We start from the raw sequence: 22045 nt of genomic DNA on the forward strand, positions 1-22045 counted from the left end.
TTTAAACTGCTCACCATGAGTCACTTTTTGGCCCTGATATAAAAGATTCCTAGCTCACTCATTAACAGGAGAGAGATGATGTGATGAAAAGAAAAAAAAAAAAAAGGTTTGCCAGGATCTCTTTTTAAAAAGATAAATATGCTAACCAATCCATTCCTGGGACTGTTGTTAGTCTGGCATTTTTAAAGGGACCATGCCATGTTGAGGGAAAACATGATTTATTCTTGTAGACTTGGAAGACAGAATTAAACTGTCTCTTTTTTTAATGAGGGGATTTTTTTTTTGTTAGAAGTGGCAAATGCCATATCTTACTTTTGTTCCCTGACTGTTCCTGTTTATTTTATTTGTATTCATTTTGTAGATGAAAGACCTACATGGTTCTATTGTGGTCACATTTCAAGACACTTTTTCATATCTTTCCTTGCCCTTTGAGACATTGAGAGGTTTTGTTCTCTAGCTGATTAGCCATTGAGTGGCCCTTTTTTTTGCTCCCATGCCGCCATCCTCATCGATGGTCTGCTTTGATGGGCCACAGGAGACTGGGAGCTACAGCAGGTCAGCAGAGCTGCATTCGCTTCATGCTCATGGGCAAGAAAATACTCTTTTATCATCTTCCCATGAATATTTATGCTCCCAAATTGAAGAAAAAAAGAATTCTGTAAGCTATTTAATACCTGCTTTTGGTTGTGTTGTTGTACAGGGCTGATGTAAGCAATACCAAAAAAATGTGTTGCTGAAGAAGTCAGAACTGTCTCTTCCTCTAACTCAGTGGGCCAATAGAGCAGTCGGACATATTGTTGTTATAAGCCTAATGGTTAAGTCAGTCTCACCTCTAACATGGTGATACAGTTCAACAGCGGTTCACATTAAAAACTAAAAAAAACCCCGGTAGCCTTAAGCAGCTGCACTTTCTACTTCGAGAAGGACTGTGAAATGGCTGGTCAGACTAAAACAATTATTCTACAGCCAAATTATATGGTTAATCAAGGGTATTGTTTGGCAAGCTTTCCTAACTTTTGTCTTTATTCAGCTGGAAGGTCAATACGCAAAAGTCAAAAATTCCCCATGTGTATTTAACAAAGATGTGAAAATTATTCTGATTATAATAATTTATCCTTTATTAATCCCTGTGGGGGAAATTCGTTCTCTGCAATTACTCCGTCATGGATGAACCATGAGGCTGCTGTTGACCGGGGGAGCAGTTAGGGATTCAGTGTCTTGGTCAACAACACTTTTGCACACGAGGCCATTAAGACAATGCAGACAATTCAGACATTAAGGTCTGCAATGTAAATCGAAGTGTGTATATATATATACACTGCTCAAAAAAATAAAGGGAACACTTAGAAAAACACATACTAGATCTAAATGAATGAAATATTCTTATGAAATACTTTGCTCTTTACACAGTTGAATGTGCTGACAACAAAATCACACAAAAATGATCAATGGAAATCAATTGTATCAACCCATAGAGGTCTGATTAGGAATCACACTCAAAATTAAAGTGTAAAAACAAACTCCAGGCTGATCCAACTTTGATGTAATGTCCTTAAAACAAGTCAAAATGAATCTGTGTTGCTTCCTGAGTGGACACTATGATTTCACAGAAGTGTGATTGACTTGGAGTTACATTGTGTTGTTCAAGTGTTACCTTTATTTTTTTGAGCAGTATATATATATATATATATCAGGAACCCAGAATACCTTTTGTCCAGGTATAACAGTATTTACAATTCTATAATATAATTTTTAATTTGTAAAATTTACAAGTGCCTGTTGTCATATAAAAAAACAAAGAAAACTATATATTTTTTTTTTTTTCCCCAATGTTGAACAAAGTTATACCTCCCAAACCTGAAAACTCTTCAGTCCTTTGGGCGAAACGAAAGCCCGTTCTCGGACAAAATGTTTCAAGGTAATACCCAGAATGCAACCGCAGTAATTAAATGAGCAAAAATGTTCTAAAACTGATACACAATCAGAATTACTTGGTGAATAGTTTCATGCAATAGCAAAGCCGAAATGCTTTAAACAACATTTACAGATATTTTCTATTTTAGCTTTCAAGGGAAAGCTGCAACTACAATTTAGACCAACATAAAAAATCAGAAGGTCTAGATTAAAAATCAATTAAAAAATATGGGAGTAAAATATTTACTATTATCCAAGACAACCGCAAACAAAACATAAAATATACAATATAAAATTATTGTTAATTTTAATGGGCATGAGACCTGTGTACCAACAACATTCTTGCACACAAGACAATGGGTCGGACCCTTTTTTTTTAATATTTTTTTTGTTCTTAAACGCAACCGACTCCGTCTTCATCCCAATCAGAACTATTGTTCATCAGATTTCAAAGTTTTAAACAGCGGTGCCTGTACACCTAATGGATTCTCAAGGTTAGGGTTCAGGTGTAAGATATGACAAGACTGGGCGGCATCTGTTTAATTTATTCTAAACTGTGAAAGGTTTTCAAGGTAATTGATTCGCTGGTATTGATATACTGCTTTGGCGCAACTATAAACTCATGAGACCTGTTCTGAATGGAAGATATATTAGTGTGTCATCTGTTCTGGAAAGGAAAGGATGTTTGAATCAATTTGTTCAACAGACATTTATCACTTGGTTTTCCCACAACCTGATAAAAATGTGTAATTCAAGTATTTTGGTAATATTATGAGGAGCTGAAATGAATGAGGATGCCACCGGCCTCCTCCCTCTTCCCACTGACCATCTTGTTCCCTAATAGCATTCAACTCTGCAACCTTTTGCTCCTCTATGATGGTAGATCTTGCCTCTGCTGCTCACTTCAATTAGGTCAAATTACACTTACATTAGATATATGTACAAGAGGATTCAAAAAATGTATGTCATATTTATAGATAAATATAGACGGCTGTCCAAATATTATTTTGATTTGATTAGTCAATAAATGCGGTGCAAAATGGTGAAAAATATAATTGTCTTATCATTTGTTGACTAGATTTCAGGGAAGTTACAGACCTTCCTTAAATGGAACAAATGTTTGCATCTGAAATCTTAATAACACATTGCTTCAACAGTTACAAGGCCTCTTAAAAAGAAGATTTTCATTACATGTCAACTAAAGACTTCTGATCTGGCTGGGTTGAAGTTGAGAAATGCTTGGTTAAGTTAATAGAAAGGTCATTATAAGATTGCTTGTGAATTCACACCTATTTTCACGGATGATTACATTTGATCAGCCGCAGTAACACTGTAAAAGAGCAGGTGTTGAGTCACACAGTTGGAAAGAAAGGGCAGCCACCTGCCTATTACAAGTCAGAGTATCAGACAATTGTGTTTTGGCTGTTCTTATAGAGTTGCTGCATCATACTAGTTAGTAAAATGGAAAGAGGGAGTTAAGGGTTAATTTTTTCAGCTCTGCTTTACTTTTGGCCATGTTTTTTAGTCATTGGAGTTGGAGTTGGCATTTACCCTGAAAATTGCTTTTTCATGAGATTACCGAAAATACTAATTTGCTGAGGGCCAGTATGGGAAATGTTGAAATTTTGGTGGTAGTAAGAATAATTGCACACACACGCACACACACACACACACACACACACACAGATAAACAAGCAAAAAAAACAACTTACTGAAACGTGCCGTTTTTTGACTAAACCAAGTTATTTTCAAAAACATGCATTGTAGTATGTGGTCTGGTAGTCTACAACTTAGAGGAACAATACATTTAATTTGGTCTTGTTTATCAGAAAACCTAAAGTGAGTCTCAAGATGCTTTGCTCAATTAGAGACTGGAGATACTCCCCAAGCTTTTATTAAAATTGAGTGAAAACAATTACAGAGTTTAAGAAAAAAATATGATTAAGGAATTGATTCAGTGTTGTTGGTACCTTCCTTCAGCCTAGAGAGGCAAAAATCCTGGAGGCAGTTCTTATAAACATACAACAACACAAGCATCTTGGGACGATTTAGCCATAGTCCCTGAAAGAAGGCCTTTTAGAGTTTGAGGATGTTGCCCTTATGCTCTGTTTTTGGTCAAATTTATCAACTTATTGAAAACAGCTACATTTATTAGGACATGATTTATTCGTGCACATCTTCGTTGTGTAGATTTCTTTCAGAGATCATTTGCCTTGCACAAGTATGCATTAGCTGTTGTACATACATGATAAATACAGCATTGTTATTATGAGGAATCATTGGAGCTGTGTTTGTGCATGTATATTATTTTTCTTTCTGTTCAACTTACTTATGTTGAATTTATTCTGTCAACTTACTGTTCGATCATTATAGAGCAACACAATAGGAGAGATAAGCTTCCAAAATAGTGTAGCTCTTTCAGTACTGGTTAAAACAACCTTTCTACTGTTGACTTTAATTTGAAAAAAAATCAGGAAGAAATGAGAAAACTCCCCTTAAATTAGCTGTGGAAATGGCCTTTTTTTAAGGAGAAGACAATGGAGGTATATTTGAAATGTATTGTACAGTATATCGAAACTCAAAGAAACTCGCCTATTGCCGCAATGATTATCTGTTATTGTAAGAGACTAGATTTTTTGGCAAAGGTTCCTTAACAGCAGCCAGCACATAATAACAATTAACAAAAGTCAAAAAGTTTAATTTGATGCAAAGAAAGAGTTCATATTTTCAATTGACAGTTGTGATGTTTTTAAGTGAAAACATTAAAAACTAAGATTTGTCAGGATTTCACTTGTACCCAAATACAATGATTTGCTGTTTCTTGATGTAAAAGTAACCCAACTTTATCTTTCAGTAAAACTATAGAATTTTACATGTATTTGAGTTCAGTGAACATAGTAAAAAAAATCTAAAGACATAGGACAGATATTTCCATCTGTAGTTGCACTTCTCTGGACAAAGTACATTTTTTACAATAGACTTTAGAGGGCTTGGTCGTTGTTGTTTTTACTATTCAGTGCCTTGGATTGCTCAGACTTTAGGAGCCTGTAAAGAAAGTCTTTTTAGAGTCTTTAAGGAAAACAAACCATCTCCTTGAAGGTGTGGTTCTCTGAGACTGTTCTTTCTGAGGGCGAGTGACAAAGCAGCCTGTTCCACTGTAGAACCACATGGCAAGTGTCATGTCAAGTGTAATAATAGGTTTTGCCTCATTGAGCAAGCTTATTGGATCTTCCACAGAAGTGAGGTAAGTGGTGTGCTAAATTGAATGCAATTCATAGTTTTTGGGCAGAGAGCTGCTCTGCTATTACATTAGGTAGTGGAGAATTACATAGGCAGAGACAATATTGCAGTTGATCAACCGTTACGAGATGCAAGTGGCCTCACTGAAATCACATTTCAATCAGTTTAGCAGTCTCAGGTGACTCACTGTATATGAGGACAAATCACAAAATTCAAATGACATCCACTCATTTTTGGGCCACGGAGCCCAAAGCTACTTCTAATTGGAATCTTCACTCATCCTGCAGACAGAGAAATTAAAAAAGGGGTGAATAAATTGAAAGAAGCTGGTGCCTATGCACTGCGCATGTGTACACACGGCAGTGTTGAAGACCTTGTTTCTTTTGATGTGGAAATAAACTTTCCAGTGCGAGTACAGTGGTACTTCCTGTTAAGCATTCATTTTAAGTACATTTACAGAAGTAGCATTTACATGTGGTCAATTATATGGTTTGACTGTGCGCCCATGTGTGTGTGCACAAGACTACTGCTTCGATGCATAATTTCAGGGTTGTTTTAAGTATTTGGTAGGACATTAAGAACTTTGAAATAATGTATCTTCCAATATCTAGAGATAAAAGGTGAACATTGGGTAGAACTGAAGTTTGCTCTGGTGAAAAGTTTCCCATAATTGTATCACTTTTATTTCCACTTCAAGTCTTCTTCATTATAGAGTACTGAACTCTTAAGATGAATATTTTATATACTGCGATTTGTAGGTGTTTATGAAATAGCAGCTCCTGTGCCTTTTTCACTTCAATTTTTTTCCCTTTATTTAGATTTATTCTCAGTGAATTACTTATTGCATGGTCATAATTAATCTCACAGGATGAAAAAATCATCAAGTGTTTTTTTAAACCTATAGGTGATAATTGGGTGGTAATCATTAATATGGTAATTTTTGTGCTAAACAAGCTCAAATTTCCCCCTCTCTCTCTCTCTCTCTCTCTCTCTCTCTCTCTCTCTCTCTCTCTCTCTCTCTCTCTCTCTCTTACTCTTTTCTTTAACCCCCTCAATCAAATTTAAGGAGATAAAGTTTGACCTAGGCTGATAATTGTGGCTCGGTCTTATACATTTAAATAATTGGAATTAAACTCACCATTTACCACAACGGCAATATCGACAAAGTCAATTTCACCGCGTGCCTCCACACTGGCCTCACAACGATATACGCCCTCGTCGGCCTTGGTGATCTGATGGATCTGAAGGTTGTTGTTTTCCAGGACCTGAAACCTGCCTTCACAACAGAGATGAAAAGGAAGGCAAAGGAAAAAAGTAAGAAGCAGACAAAAAATGGGAGTGTGAAAAGAATATGACAAAATAGCAGTTAGGAGAAAATTGCCATGTATCTGTGATAGTTAGACACCCAGACTCTCATTACTAAGCACATTTACCTTTTAAAGTCCATGCGGATAAACACTTACAGCTATTACGGTTAAAAGATAGTCTCTACCGTTCTTGCTCATTGTAGCTACTGAGATTGGCCAGGAGCAATGAGGCTTCTATCTCATTTTTCTAAAGCGAAGATATTTATAACCATGCGTCATAATTAGAACAAGATGATTAGAAAAGCCCTCTTCTCCATGTTTCATCAGCACTGCGGTTGAATTACAATTTAGAAAAAAAGAAAAAAATAATGTGACAGATTCAAGAGGTCACTCTTTCTAATCAGCGTTAAGGCATGCATTTTGTGGGGATGGTGGATGGTGATGTTGTGTGGAGTGTTGTAAATCAGGGAATAGGAGAGGGGATTAATGAAAACTGACTGATTCTTAACATTGCACCTATCTTTTATCACAAAATAGAATACCTGAAAGTGAGTAGGTTCTCATGCTCTAGCAGAACAAATTAAATGGATCAACCTCCTAATATTTAACACTAACACTGTAGACTTTGACGTCAGAAACTGGAAAGTGTCAGGCTTTAAAAATGACTGATGTCAGGTTGAGATGTAATGGATTGAAAATTAATTGACGATAATTTTCCGATTTATGTATAAATGGATTTATTTTTAAATACGTCAAGCACTGATTCTCCACTTCCTATGACGGAAAGGAGCAATTTAAGTGACACCATCCAGTGACTCTATAATCCCTTTTCTTAGTTGCTTGTTTACACGGTTTCTTTTAGAGCCTTACACCTTCCTTAGGGCGAATAAGTTTCTATACATAGAATTTGATATTGTTGGGTTATTGTGAATTTGCACAAAAGACAGAAACAATATTCCTAGAGAACAGTATTTTGGCACATGGGCACATATTTTCATTGAGAGGATCTGGCACGCTGGGACTCATGAGATTTTTTCCACCCAATAATCAAATGCATTTGGCAGAATTACATTCAAAAATATAATCCTTCACAGATCACTGCATACTTGGAATTATCATTAGCTACATAATCTTCTGGAATAATCAGCATTATTTCTGAAAGGATGATACTGAGGAGGTACTTCGCAAAGTACTTGATATGTTTGTAATAAAACTAAGTTCTTACTAAAGGTGTTACATTTGTAAATAACGAAAATAAAGTGTGAGGTATTAATGTTCTTCTCGTTCTTTTCTTTTCGGCTTTTCCTTTCTCCACCCATTCCGACCTGCTTGAACCCGTCTTTTCAGATCATTCTCTCCCTCCTTAGTGTCCAACTGAGCATACAGGTCATCGTACGCCCTTTGTTTTGCCTTTGCTACTTCTATCTTTACCTTACGTTGTATCTCCCTGTACTCCTGTCTGTTCTCTTCAGTCCTCTAAATTTACCACTTCTTCTTTGCTGACTGCTTTCTCTATATATGCTCCTGCACTTCCTCATCATACCACCAAGTCTCCTTATCTACTTTCCTTCCAGACGATACACTAAGTAGTTTCCAACCTGTCTCCCTGATCACATTAGCTGAAGTTGTCCAGTCATCTGGAAGCTCTTCCTGACCACCTTTCTTAGCTCACCCTGAAAACCATACAATCCTCCTCTATTTTCAGCTTCCATCACTTTGTCCTCTACTCTACCTTTGTCCTCTTGATCTTCCTTTTCACCAGAGTCATCCTACAAACCGCCATCCTATTATCCTGTCTAGCTACACTTTCACCTACCACTACTCTGCAGTCACTGATCTCTGTCAGGTTACCTCGTCTATAAAAGATGTAATCTACCTGAGTGGTCCTATGTCTGCGCTTATTAGTTGCCCTATGTTCCTGTCTTTTCTGGAAAAATAGTGTTGAGTACAACCATTTCCATGCTTTTTGCAAAGTCTACCACCATCTGTCCCTATGCATTCCTATCCTGGATACCAAATCTGCCCATCACTTCTTCATCGTCTCGATTGCCTGCACAGACATATGGACACACAATATATCCACCTTCCTTCTCTGCATCATGTCAACCAACTCTACCTTTTCCTGCCATTGCCCCAATACTCAAAGTCCCTACTCTTAGTCCCAGACTCTTGCCTTTCCTCTTCTCTCTCTGCTTCCGAACAGACCTTCCTCCTCTCCTTCTTTGACCCACAAAAACCCAATTTCCAATGGTACCCTGTAGGTTATCAGCACCAATGGTGGTTGTTGTTAACCTGGCCCTCGACCGATCTTGTATGAGATTGTTGGGTTTAATTTGCATAATTGGTTTGGGAAAAAGTTTTATGCCAGATGCCCTTCTTGACGCAACCCTCTGCATTTATTCCGGCTTGGCGACTGGCTCAGGAAGACACTGGCCTGTGCCTTGTGCACGCTTTGTGTAATATTAACTAGTGTACTTTGATTTCGCTGGCACAAAATAAAGTCAAATAAATAAATACAATTAACAACTGTGGAAGATTAAAGGAAATTTTCATTCATTCAAATATTCAACTATATGGAGGATGATTTAACATTCATAGTACATGACAATAATGGTAGAGAAACTGTTTGAAGTGAAAAAACACTGTCTGTTAATTGCCCTCTATGAAAGAAACAGAAAATCACAGAGAGAAACATGACAAAGCAATGCAAATAAACAGTGACAGTTATTTTAAAAAGTAGTTCTAAACTCACTGTGATGCTCCTCTGTAATCTCTTTGTCCTGATGGTACCACACCACCGCAGGCACTGGTGAGCTGATGACATCACATACCACCTCTGCTGTCTCACCGTGACGGAACTCCTGTGGCGACTGGACATCCTGGAACGTTAGTCTCTCTGCAGGGTCAAGCAATTGAAAACCCTTTTTCAGTGAGTGTTCAGGGCACAGAATACGATCTAGAAAGGAGAAGTCATCAAAGGTTATTTGAAGAAAAACAAATGTACAAAACAGGATTTTACAGAAATACTTTGGAAAGCTTGTTTATTATCTGGGTCATAGTAATTTAGTGTGCCTTTTCAAATTGTTAATTTTTTTTCAAATCATATGAGATTTAATGGTATTTGGCTAGCTGGGTTCAAATGTGCAGGCCTGAGAAAGGAAAAAAATAAAAGATAAAAAACAAAAATCTAGCAAAAAAAAAAAAAAAAAAAGCTCTGATCTGAATGTGATGAAAGCCGCATTTATACAACATCAACAATACAATGGCCATAAAAATTCCGGACTGAGCATTTGCTTTGCTACAATAGAAGCATTTTTTTCATTATCTTCTAGGTGGTGCTTTATGGTACAAACATTAAAAAGCCACTGCTGAGTTAGTGAGAAAATCAAAATACTGCACAGAACAACCATCTGGCTATTAGGACTTCGATTTTTTTATATCTCTGTTTAAGGCCAATGTGCACCAAAAGCAAAACACTTCATAGCTGCTGAGCAGAAAACCAGAGACATGGAATAGAAGATACTGGGAGCATTTTTTTTTTTTTTAAGTTCAACGCACACTGTTACTATTGTATGATATGTTAAGTGATGATGTTATATAAACCAACCAATACCAAAGTGCAACGAAGCCTTGAGCAAAATACCATATCACTGATATGAAGTAAACTGAATGAATGAATGAACGAATTGATGGATGATTGGTGAAAACATAATTGTAGAGGCTCTTTCCTTTCTTGGAAAAATGAATTGGGTAGCTGGGTTTACATTCGCAAAGTCATTCAAATGTGTCAGACAGATCTTGAATATCTGAGGCAAATGTCAAAGCAAATAGTTGTCAGGGTGTGACATCAAATTTTTAACATCATTGGTTTGCTCGATGAAAAGTCAAAGTATCCTTGGTGTCATCGTGTGGGGCTTGTGCATGTCTGTACAAAAGTTTAGGGCAACCAATATCATTGCTGTTGAAGCTACTGAGTAAGTGAATACTTTGAACTGATGGGAGATCTTAAAGAAAGCACGGTCAGTCATAAAATGCTTAGTGTTCTCATGATATTTGGAAAAATAATAAGATGAACAAAAAAGCGCAGAAAATAAAACAATGCATAACCTCCTATCATTTTGACTGTTTTTGCAGTAACCAGATAAGGTTATTGTGAGGCAGGAGACAGAGGAATCTCTATTTTGCTTGCTGCCAATCAGAAGTGAAAAAAAGAAAAGGACTACAGAACAGGCAGATTAATGTCTGCTTCAAAAAAAGGGTTCAAAGTTTTTCCTCCTGCTTAAAAAAGGCACTTGGTATTTTGACAAATTGCTCTCATGAGGATACTGTTCTTGGACCAGCACTTTACACAAACAGCATGTAATCCTTTTCCAAAGCCACTCATGTACAGATAGCTGGCTTTCATGCACACTGTGGTCGGAGCCGCGAGCACTGCAACCAACTGCTATCGTGTTGGTGCTGCATTGTGAAGGTGTAAATAAATCAATGACAGCTCCTCTATCAGTCCCTTCCGTTAGTGAGCCTTCAACATTAGCATTTTACAGTGTGATTTATTCCAGCCTGCTTCCTAAAACGAGCTTTCTCTCCCTGACTGCACCCTCTGCCTGAGAACGTGTCTGGCATCTCAGTGTCTTGATTAACTTCAAGGATGCCTCTGCCTCTTATTGTCATTCATTCAGCTGGTTCTCTATCAATTCATCCCATGTGGTGTTCTTACATTGTAGAATATTTTGCTTTCTCAATTGCTTTGTCTCATCTGTAGGTCCAAAGGCCTTTGGCTTCAATTGTTCTTTTTGTTTGCATGTATATCCTCTCTTCTTTGCGGTCATGGTGCTTTAAAAAAGAAGCAGTAGGGGAAACATCCCCCTAGTAATGGCCTATTGTACACTTGACAAGGGCAAATTGAGAATACACTGAGTTTTTTGGAGTTTCACTTTAGTCATTGCCTACACATCACTGCAAGGATTAGGGTCCGATACAGTGATGAACCAATTTCCTGCAACCTCTGTGAATTGGGATGCAGAAGGTCTCCTATCTTTTAGTTAGTTTTTCAAAAGTAGAAGCTTCATAGAACATTATTGGTTTGTTTATTAATAAACTGAGAGGAAATGAAAGGAGGCTTGGCCAAGATATTGGCTTTCTTTATGAATTTTCTGTCACACAAGAATCTGAAGTTGTTTATTGAAAGGAATCGTCAACTGAATTCCTTTTTGGGTTATATGGATCAACAAGTTTTGACAGATTACACTCCACTACAACAGCTAAGTATTTCTTTATATGTTTCATTTGTAAAGAAATATAGGCATCATAATTAACAAGATTTGCTTACACAGTAAGCAATTGAATATGTTGGTATGCAGAGTAATATGCTTTTCGTTTGTAATCGTTGCATCATTTCTTTTATATATATATACACGGTATATATACACATACACTATATGGCCAAAAGTATTCATTCACCCATCCAAATAATCAGGTGTTCCAATCACTTCCATTGCCACAGGGACATAAATCAAGCACCTAGGCAGGCAGACTGTTTTTACAGACATTTGTGAAAGAATGGGTCGCTCTCAGGAGCACAGTGAATTCCAGTGTGGAAGTGTGATCGTATGCCACCTGTGCAACAAATCCAGTCGTGAAATTTCCTCGCTCCTAAATATTCCACAGTCACCTATCAGGTGTATTATAAGAACATGGAAATGTTTAGGAATGACAGCAACTCAGCAGCGAAGTGGTAGGCCATGTAAACTGACAGAGCGGCGTCAGTGGATGCTGAGGCACATAGTGCGAAGAGATTGCCAACATTCTGCAGTCAATTGGTACAGACCTCCAAAGTTTATGTGGCCTTCAGATAAGCTCAAGAACATTGTGCAGAGAGATTCATAGAATGTGTTTCCTTGGCCGAGCAGCTGCATCCAAGCCACACATCACCAAGTGCGATGCAAAGCATTGGATAGAGTAGTGTGAAGTACGCTGCCACTGGACTCTAAACACACTCTTGAACGTTGTGTACAGCCTTCCCAGAAGAACTGAAGCTTTTATAGCTGCAAAGTGTGGACCAATGTCAAATTGAATAGGAATGGGATGCAACCTAAGTTTATATGCGAGTCAAGGCAGGTGAGAGGATACTTTTGGCCATATAGTGTATATATGAATATTCAAAAATTGTGTTCTTTATTCTTGATAAGAGTCCAAAGATGAAAAACTGATTAAAAACAATGTATAAATAAAATACAAGGTCTAATTAAGCTGCAGGAAACTTTCATCAAACCATGGGCTAAAGAGTAGAGGTGAAATTCAAAAGCACCGCCATTCTTGAAGCAAAGTAGCAATTATGGCTTAAACTTGGGGAAAGCACACTTTGTACATTTGCAATGCATTTCCCTGATTGTATTTCAAGAATAATAAACAGCATAAACATAAACCACATTTGGCAACGAATAACAGGTGAAATCTAGCCAATGGGGTTCCTGATACCTTTCAAACCATTGTAAGTGACCAAAAACACTTTGCAACACTTTGGGTTTTGATTCATGTCCAAATCCGTCCCACATACATGCCAAAGGATATTTTGTTTCAGGGTTACAAGCCCAGGCATCTGTTTTGATTCAAAATAGCTGTTTGTAGTGGCATAATTACAGGAGTTGTTATGGAGAAGTCAGAAACAACTGAGAGGATGTCAACACTTTCCCTTCCGCAAGCAATGAATTTTAAGTATTACATGCTGTAAAACACAGCCTTTTGCACTGCCTGAAGATCCCTCAACTTTGGTGGCTGTTTGCTGGCATGATGGTGGCTGAAACTCAAAGCAGGTTTTCATCTGAATGCTGCCACATGCAAATGATACCAAAGCCACAGTGAATGACACCTGGTTTTCGTGGAAACAATGGTTTTTGGTGATTTGGTAGATTTGGCAAGTTATGTGGTGCATGAGGATAAGGCTTAGTGGTGGAGTGATTGAGGTGGTGATGTCACCTTGAATGATTCACTGTGAGAGGATGAAAAAGGCACCACTCAGCAAGAGATGGTTTTGAATATGTCTGTGCACTAATGATTTGTGAGCCTTCTGAACTATCTGGATATCAGTTTTTTCTCCAATTTAACCTCTGATGTCCTTTTAATCATCTGAGCACGTGAGTATTTGACTTGTTTGGGTAATTTATATCTTGGGAATCGTTTTGTTCTTATGCATTTATTTTGAATATGAATCATAATGCCAAAGCATTATTGGTACCATGCCCGAACCTCTGACAGAGGATTGTGTCTTGATCAAGAAAGATGCAGAACAGTGAATTGTCAAGCCATGTTAAAACTTTTTTTAATCATTTTTGGTCTGTCAGGCTCTTCTAATAGTTCATAACTTCAACCAGACACTCCAGATGGAACTTGGCACTGGTCAAAACTGCAAGACATACGTCCCAACCTTGTTCCATTCTTATCTCATCCACTGGGCCCACTCTTTCAGGTTTTCTGCCGATCCAGGTATCATCCAAACCGTTGCCCTAATAAACCGCCGACGTCAAGGACCACGATCTGGCGTGTCTGATCTGAGCATGCAACAAGTCCGACGAGCCACAGGGCTCCTTTAACCTCTGACTACCCAAAAGAGACCCTGGTCAAATATTGACTTCGTCACTGGCCTCACCCCCTCTAAGGGGATGACCACCATTGTGGACTGATTCTCCAAGGCGTGTCACCTTGTTCCCCCTCAAAGCTCCCTTCAGACAGTTCAACTGCTAGTCAAGCACGTTTTCTGCCTCCACGGCATCCCTCAAGAAATTTTATTTGACTGTGGACCTCAGTTCATCTCCCAGGTGTGGAGGCAGTTTTGCCTTGCACTCGATGACAGGGTCGCCCTCACCTTGAGTTATCACCCCAAGTCCAATGGTCTGAAGGCGCAGATGGATCAAAAATTTCGCCACCCTCAGATGCCTCACATCCGCCAACCCCTCCAAATGGAGACATTTTCTCAGCTGGGTTGAATATGCTCACAATTTGCACATCTCTGCCTCCACTGGTCTGTCCTATTTGAGGCCTCCCTGGGTTACCAACCACCACTCTTCCCTGTGGATGAGCGCAAGATTGCTGCCACTTCGGTCCAACATCACAACGTTGCTGCAGGCGCATTGGGCCGTTGCCGCGCCTCTGAGCAAAAACACAGCTTTGCTAACCAGAGGCTGGCTCCTGTCTTTTTGCCTGGACAAAAGGTTTAGTGACATTTCCTTGATATCCATCTCCTGGAAGTTGGCGCCTGGACTCATTGGCCGATTCACCTCCGCGTTCACCCTACCTTCCATGTGTCCCCGCATGCGCCGTCCGGATTGTCGATTCCAAATCGGCAGGGCCGGCAGTGGTAAGACCTGGTGGATTGGGAGGGCTATGGCCTAGTGGACCGCTCTTGGGTGTCTTGCTCCTTCATCTTGGCTCCGTCCCTCTTATCGGATTACTGCTCTTCTCTTACATTTTGTCCCTCTGGGGGGCAGGGGGGTGATGTTGGTATCCGGGGCTTGGGCTCTGGGTGCAGCCCCTGTCACCACTGAGCCTGAGGTGTACCAGGTGAATGATTCCAGCTGGCACACCTGTGACTGATCAGGCCTCGTCAAGTGGAGGATAGGAGGAGCCTGCCACCAACCCCTCAGTGCCAGATTGTTGGTTGTTCTTGCTAGTTCATTAGCCTTGCGCTTCCCCACCAGTTCCTGAGACCCTTGTGACTTTTCCCCAGGACACAACCCAGAAAAGCTCTTCATTCATCCTACTTGTCAATAAACCCCTTATGACGCCCTAACTCCTGAGTAATTTTTTTAAGTAATTTATTTGAAAGCTACTCTCATCTTTCCATCGAGTCTTCAAGTAATTGTATGCAAAACGCAATGCTTTGCCAGTGTACTTGAACTGAGTCAGTACACTCCCAAGGCCCCTTTAGAATGAGTTGGACTGAATGATGACTTAATTGAATCAAAATGAATAGCTTTCAAACTTTAACTAGTCAATCCAGGGTTTTCATGCCATGAAGTTATCTACTTTTGTAACAATGATTTTCAAAGACATTGGATTGATACTGTTTCATCTTTGTACAGCGTTTTAAATAGTTTAAATTCATATTAAGGGTGTAGATCCTGTCAAATAAACTGAATAATTGTTTCATAGTATGATTATGAGAGATTACTGAGTTCTACTAAATGGTACGGAGCAGCATGGGTCTGTCATGATGCTAGGTGTATGAAAAAGATGGTCTTCTGATCAAACACTTTTTTTATAACAAGGCTTATCTTTCATAATTTCCTCCTTGGGAGGCAAACAGCTTTTACAGGTGAATAGAAAAATATGTATGGATGTTATCTGTCAAGCTTACGGTAGATCTCCAGAACAACTGAGGCCTCCTCAGTGTGGCCACTTGCATCAGTGGCCTGGCAGCGGTAGATACCGGCGTCCTCAATGATAGCATTATAAATGATTAGCCTAGATCTTGAAGTCTCTGTGTGAAGAGCCATCCGCTTGGAGCCCAAAATCCGCTCACCTTGGGGGTTGTACCACTCCAGTCGCACTGGTTCACCAATGGCTAGGAACAGTCAGAGAAAAAGAGACAAATGATTACAATCACAAATTTTACCTTATTCTTAGTCAGGGTCAAATTGCACTGTATTTTTCTCCTCTCATTGCCATGGAAAGAGTGTTTTACTCACACACCCACTCAACTAGGATCTGTACAGAAACAGATATCAGTACTGCATTGAAATACCAATTTATTTCCTTCTCATCCAACAAGCTGCCACATGTTGGCTCTCTACATCATTTTTTTAAGTGGTTCAATAAAATGAACGAGCAATGTAGCTCTCTCCAGATTATATCCTAAATTACACAATTTCCCATGAGCACATTCACTTGCTTCATCTGGAGCATCTTCAAAAAAGATCACCATCCAAACAGCAAGTTAATAGCATTTAGTTAGCTTTGTGAGATAGTAGGCTCGTCAGACAAGCTACATGTTTTACATTTACCCTGTTTTACATGTTTCATAAATCAATTATAGCTTAATCTAACATTCTCCTATACATGACATTTGCATTGGGCAGCACAGAGATGCCCTGGAGAGTAAACTGACAACTACAATCAACCACAATCAATAGGTTTGTTTATTACCATCTTTATTTTTGGATGTACCTGAATAAAAAAAAAAAAAGAAAAAAAACTAAATATTATTTATCAACAGAAAACATTTTTTGTCACTCCAGTATGCTTTCAGACTACTGAAATAACCAATACAAAGGTGGTAATAATTTGTAACTGTAACTTAGTCATCTCCACTTATATTAATGTTAGACCTGAGAGTTAGATTTGATACTCTGGATCATCATATATTATTGGACAGAATGGACATCCTTTTTGGCATCTAGGCTCAGGTACTCCATTACTTTGATTCCTACCTGAGAGATCGCACAGGGTTCTGTTTAATATAACATGCTCTAAGTCATGTGGTGTGATGTGTGGGGTTCCAAAGGTTTTTTTATTCTTGGCCCTTTGCTCTGTTAGTCTTTGCAGAGACGGGGCTAAGAACCTTTGTTTGATTTTGACAGGACTTTTCCATTTGACCTTCATATTAAATGCACGGATCTTAATTGCATGCATTTGTGACATTTTGATTGGATAATTGTAATACCATTTTATCCTGGATGTCTTAAAGAGTCCAAAGTCTGCAGATTGATCAGAATGCAGCAGCATGTGCCCTGACCAGAGGCAGAACACTTCAACTTATTAATCCATTGCTGGTCTTGCTTAACTGGTGTCCTGAATGGGTGAAGGCAGACTTTAAGGTATTGCTCCTAATTTATACAATAGTGAATGACATTGCATCATCATAATTATCTGATGTGGTAATGTTGCATGTGCTTGGAAACAGTGCAGCTCCTGGGTTCTAGTCTTTTAGTTGTCCCCAAAGTTAGAAAAAGAAGACAATTGGCAAGACAGCCTTTTCTTTTCTTGCACTTCTCTATAGAATCTTCTGCCTTTTGACATCAAGCAGGCAAGTTCTGTTTAGTTGATGTTTTTTTTAAAAACGCAGATGAATACCCAGTTGTTTATTGCTACGTTCCTGTCTTGAATGGGGTTGCTTTATTTAATTTCTGTTTCTGCTGATTTAAAAAAGTATCATTTGTATTGGACAACCATCAATACAATGAAGTGGTCAGTTTATTGCTAAATTTACCTTCATATTTCCGTAAATAAGAAAACAAACGGCTGACGATATTTGTTCATTACTACAATCTAAAACAGAAACACAACTATTTCATCTTTTCCATGATAATTATTTATAAACCTTTTTCAGACTACTACTGATGAAGCTATTATCCCTAATCTTGACTTTGGGTGCTCAAAATTTTTTGTGTAAATAACATTTTTATGTAAATGTTACATACATAAGCACTATAGCGATTGCTTTGGTCTACTAAGCAACTGAAGACCTTCCATCGTTTTTAGGTAGAACTTGTCAGGGGAACAGACAGCATGAAATTATGTGATTATGCATAATCTTGGATTTGCATAGCTAATAAGTCTGTGCAGGAATAGGGACTTATGTAGAATGTATATTCCATTCTCATTTGCAAGAATAGGGATAGAGATACAGAGGCAACTAGAAGGCCTGATTAAAACCTGACAGCAAACATGAACCCACCTTTAAATACTGTAACTATCTAAAATGAACGGTTGCCCTTTGTGTCTGTACTCTGCATATAAAAGTGTCAACATGGAAAGCTGCTACAACAGACTTGGTCAATCAATCAGTCGAAGCCTTAAAAAGAGAGGGCATGACCAAGGGCTTTTTCAGTCCCTTGGAGACAGATCACTGGATTTAATGAAGGGATACAAAAAAAAAATAGTCATAAACTGAGGTGATATAAGTGTGTGACACATATGTAAAAAAAAAAAAAAACAAAACAAGATAATAATGATTACAAATGATTTAAATGCTTACTTTACCAGAATTATGTTGCAAAGCCAGGCTGTTATTCTACAATTACTCTGCAGAATAGGTTATGGGTTAGGTTAGGTCGAAGGACAAGACCTAACCTAATAGGTTAGGTTGAAGAACAAGAACAAGAAGAAGAGGAGGAGTGCGTGTTCGGAAGCAGAGAGAGAGGAGGAAAGGAAAGAGTCTGGGACTGAGAGTATGGACTTTGAATATTGGGACTATGACAGGAAAAGGTAGAGTTGGTCGACATGATGCAGAGAAGGAAGGTGGATATACTGTGTGTTCAGGAGACCAGGTGGAAAGGTAGTAAGGCTAGAACCTTAGGAGCAGGCTTTAAGTTGTACAGTTATGGTACTGACAAGAAGAGAAATGGGAGTTATCTTGAAGGAGGAGTTTGTTAGGAATGTCCTAGAGGTGAAAAGAATGTCAGATAGACTTATGAGTCTGAAACTGGAATTTGAAGGTGTGATGCTCAATGTTGTTAGCGGCTATGCCCCACAGGTGGGATGTGAATCTGAAGAGAAGGAGAAGTTCTGGAATGAGTTAGATGAAGTGATGCAGAATATTCCCAGAAATGAGAGAGTGGTCATTGGTGCAGACTTCAATGGACATGTTGGTGAAGGCAATAGAGGGGATGAAGAAGTGATGGGCAGATTTGGTATCCAGGATAGGAATGCAGAGGGACAGATGGTGGTAGATTTTGCAAAAAGGATGGAAATGGCTGTAGTGAACACCTTTTTCCAGAAAAAACAGGAACATAGGGTAACTTATAAGAGCGGAGGTAGGAGCACGCAGGTAGACTACATCTTGTATAGACGAGGTAAACTGGAAGAGATCAGTGACTGCAAAGTAGTTGTAGGTGAGAGTGTAGCCAGACAGCATAGGATGGTGGTCTGTAGGATGACTCTGGTGACAAGGAAGATGAAGAGGACAAAGGCAGCGTAAAGGACAAAATGGTGGAAGCTGAAAAGGGAGGAGTGTTGCATAGTTTTCAGGGAGGAGTTGAGAAAGGGTCTGGGTGGTCAGGGTGAGCTTCCAGATGATTGGACAACAACAGCTAGTGTTATCAGGGAGACAGGTAGAAGAGTACTTGGTGTGTCATCTGGAAGGAAAGTAGATAAGGAGACTTGGTGGTGGAATGAGGAAGTGCAGGAGTGTATACAGAGAAAGCGGTTAGCGAAGAAGAAGTGGGATACTGAGAGGACTGAAGAGAACAGACAGGAGTTCAGGGAGGTGCGGCGAAAGGTAAAGATAGAGGTAGCAAAGGCAAAACAAAGGGGTTATGATGACCTGTATGCTCGGTTGGATAGTAAGGAGGGTGAGAATGATATATACAGGTTGGCGAAACAGAGAGATAAAGATGGAAAGGATGTACAACAGGTCCGGGTGATAGAGGACAGAGAGGGAAATGTATTGACAGATGCTAGAAGAGTGATGGGAAGATGGAAAGAGTACTTTGAAGAGCTGATGAATGTGGAAAATGAAAGAGAGGCAAGGGTAGAAGAGGTGGTTATCGTAGACCACAAAGTAGCAAAAATTAGTAAAAGTGAAGTGAGGAAGGCATTGAAGAGGATGAAGAGTGGAAAAGCAGTTGGTCCTGATGATATACCTGTGGAGGTGTGGAAGTGTCTAGGAGAGGCAGCGGTAGATTTTCTGACTAGATTATTCAACAGGATCTTAGAGAGTGAGAAGATGCCTGAAGAATGGAGACAAAGTGTGATGGTGCCTATTTTTAAGAATAAAGGGGATGTGCAGAACTGTGGTAACTACAGCGGGATAAAGTTGATGAGCCATGCAATGAAGTTATGGGAAAGAGTAGTGGAAACTAGACTGAGAGCAAAAGTCAGCATTTGTGAACAGCAGTATGGCTTCATGCCTAGGAAGAGTACTACAGATGCAGTATTTGCGTTGAGAATGCTAATAGAAAAGTACAGAGAAGGCCAGAGGGAGTTGCATTGCGTTTTTGTAGACCTAGAAAAAGCATATGACAGGGTGCCAAGAGAGGAGCTCTGGTATTGTATGAGGAAGTCTGGAGTGGCAGAGAAGTATGTTAGACTGGTGCAGGACATGTATGCTAGCTGTGAGACACTGGTACGGTGTGCTGTAGGGGTAACCAAGAAGTTCAAGGTGGAGGTGGGACTCCATCAGGGATCAGCTCTGAGCCCCTTCTTGTTCGCAATGGTGATGGATAGGCTGACAGATGAGGTTAGACAGGAATCCCCATGGACCATGATGTTTGCGGATGACATTGTGATCTGTAGTGAGAGCAGAAAACAGGTAGAGGGAAATCTAGAGAGGTGGAGGTATGCTCTGGAAAGGAGAGGAATGAAAGTTAGTCGCAGCAAGACAGAATATATGTGTGTGAACGAGAGGAACTCGGGTGGAGCGGTGAGGTTCCAGGGAGTGGAGATCAAGAAGCTGGAGGATTTCAGGTACTTAGGGTCAACAGTCCAGAGCAACGGAGAGTGCGGAAAAGAGGTGAAGAGACGGGTCCAAGAAGGTTGGAATGGGTGGAGAAAAGTGTCAGGGATATTATGTGAGAGAGGACTTTCAGCCAGAATAAAAGGAAAGGTGTACAAGACAGTGGTGAAACCAGCGATGATGTATGGACTAGAAACTGTTACAATGCCCAAAAGACAGCAGGCAGAACTAGAGGTTGCAGAGATGAAGATGTTGAGGTTCTCTTTGGGAGTGACCAGGTTGGAGAGGATCAGGAATGAGTCTATCAGAGGGACGGCACATGTTCGATGTTTTGGAGAGAAGGTCAGAGAAGCCAGACTGAGATGGTTCGGTCATGTACAGAGAAGAGATAGTGAATATATTGGTAGACGGATGCTGGAATTGGAGCTGCCAGGTAAGAGGTCTCGAGGAAGACCAAAGAGAAGATTTATGGACGTAGTGAGAGAGAATATGAAGGTAGTTGGTGTGAGAGAGGAAGATACAGAGAATAGGGTTAGATGGAGAAAGTTGACTCGCTGTGGCGACCCCTAACGGGAAAAGCCGAAAGGTGAAGAAGAAGAAAAAGAAGAAGTTCCTGTACAAAACTAGAAAAGATGGCTTGGTGAATTGCAACATTTCATGGGAAACATGCCGGCGTCTTTATAACAAATTCCTTTTTTTTTTCCTGACTCAAGATTATTTGCATCGTAAGAAAGCATATCACCTTGAATGCTAAAAGGAATTATGCTCAGAGTTTCAGACAGGCCTTTCTGGCCTGTGGGGCTCCATAGGCAGCTGACAGGTACAGGTAAGCCAAGAGGCATGCAGTTTTGAGGCTCTGGATGCTCCATCTACAGGTGGATCACACTCAGCTTCCCTGGTAAGGTCTATTCAGCGGTGCTGGACAGGAGGGTCCGCCAGGTTGTTGAACCTTGGATCCGGGAGGAGCAGTGTGGTTTACGTCCGGGTCATGGAACAGTGGACCAGCATCAGGGGTCATGGGAGTTTGGCCAACCTGTCTACATGTGTTTTGTGGATCTGGAGAAGGCATTCGTTCATATTCGGCGGGCAATCCTGTGGGGGTGCTATAGGAGTGCGGGGTAACAAACCCCCTCATATGGGCTGTTGGGTCCCTTCATGATTGGTAACGGAGCTTCATTTGCATTACCTGTTGTAA

General features: G+C 39.7%; 1 protein-coding gene across 3 annotated transcripts in view; it reads right to left on the minus strand.

Annotated features, from left to right (window-relative positions):
• Nucleotides 1-22045, minus strand: part of ncam2a (neural cell adhesion molecule 2a) — a 299628-nt gene that overhangs the window by 81954 nt on the left and 195629 nt on the right. For all 3 annotated transcript variants that reach the window (XM_086148311.1, XM_086148310.1, XM_086148312.1), the window contains exons 3-5: nt 15814-16020; nt 9214-9357; nt 6293-6430 (exon numbers count right to left, since the gene is read on the minus strand). In XM_086148311.1, coding sequence (XP_086004437.1) covers nt 6293-6430; nt 9214-9357; nt 15814-16020 — 489 coding nt within the window. The remainder of the gene's footprint in view (nt 1-6292; nt 6431-9213; nt 9358-15813; nt 16021-22045) is intronic.

The sequence above is a fragment of the Fistularia commersonii genome, chromosome 6 (genome assembly GCF_037954325.1).
Source record: "Fistularia commersonii isolate RoL2024-O1a breed Wild chromosome 6, RoL_Fcom_v1.0, whole genome shotgun sequence".
Lineage (NCBI taxonomy): Eukaryota > Metazoa > Chordata > Actinopteri > Syngnathiformes > Fistulariidae > Fistularia > Fistularia commersonii.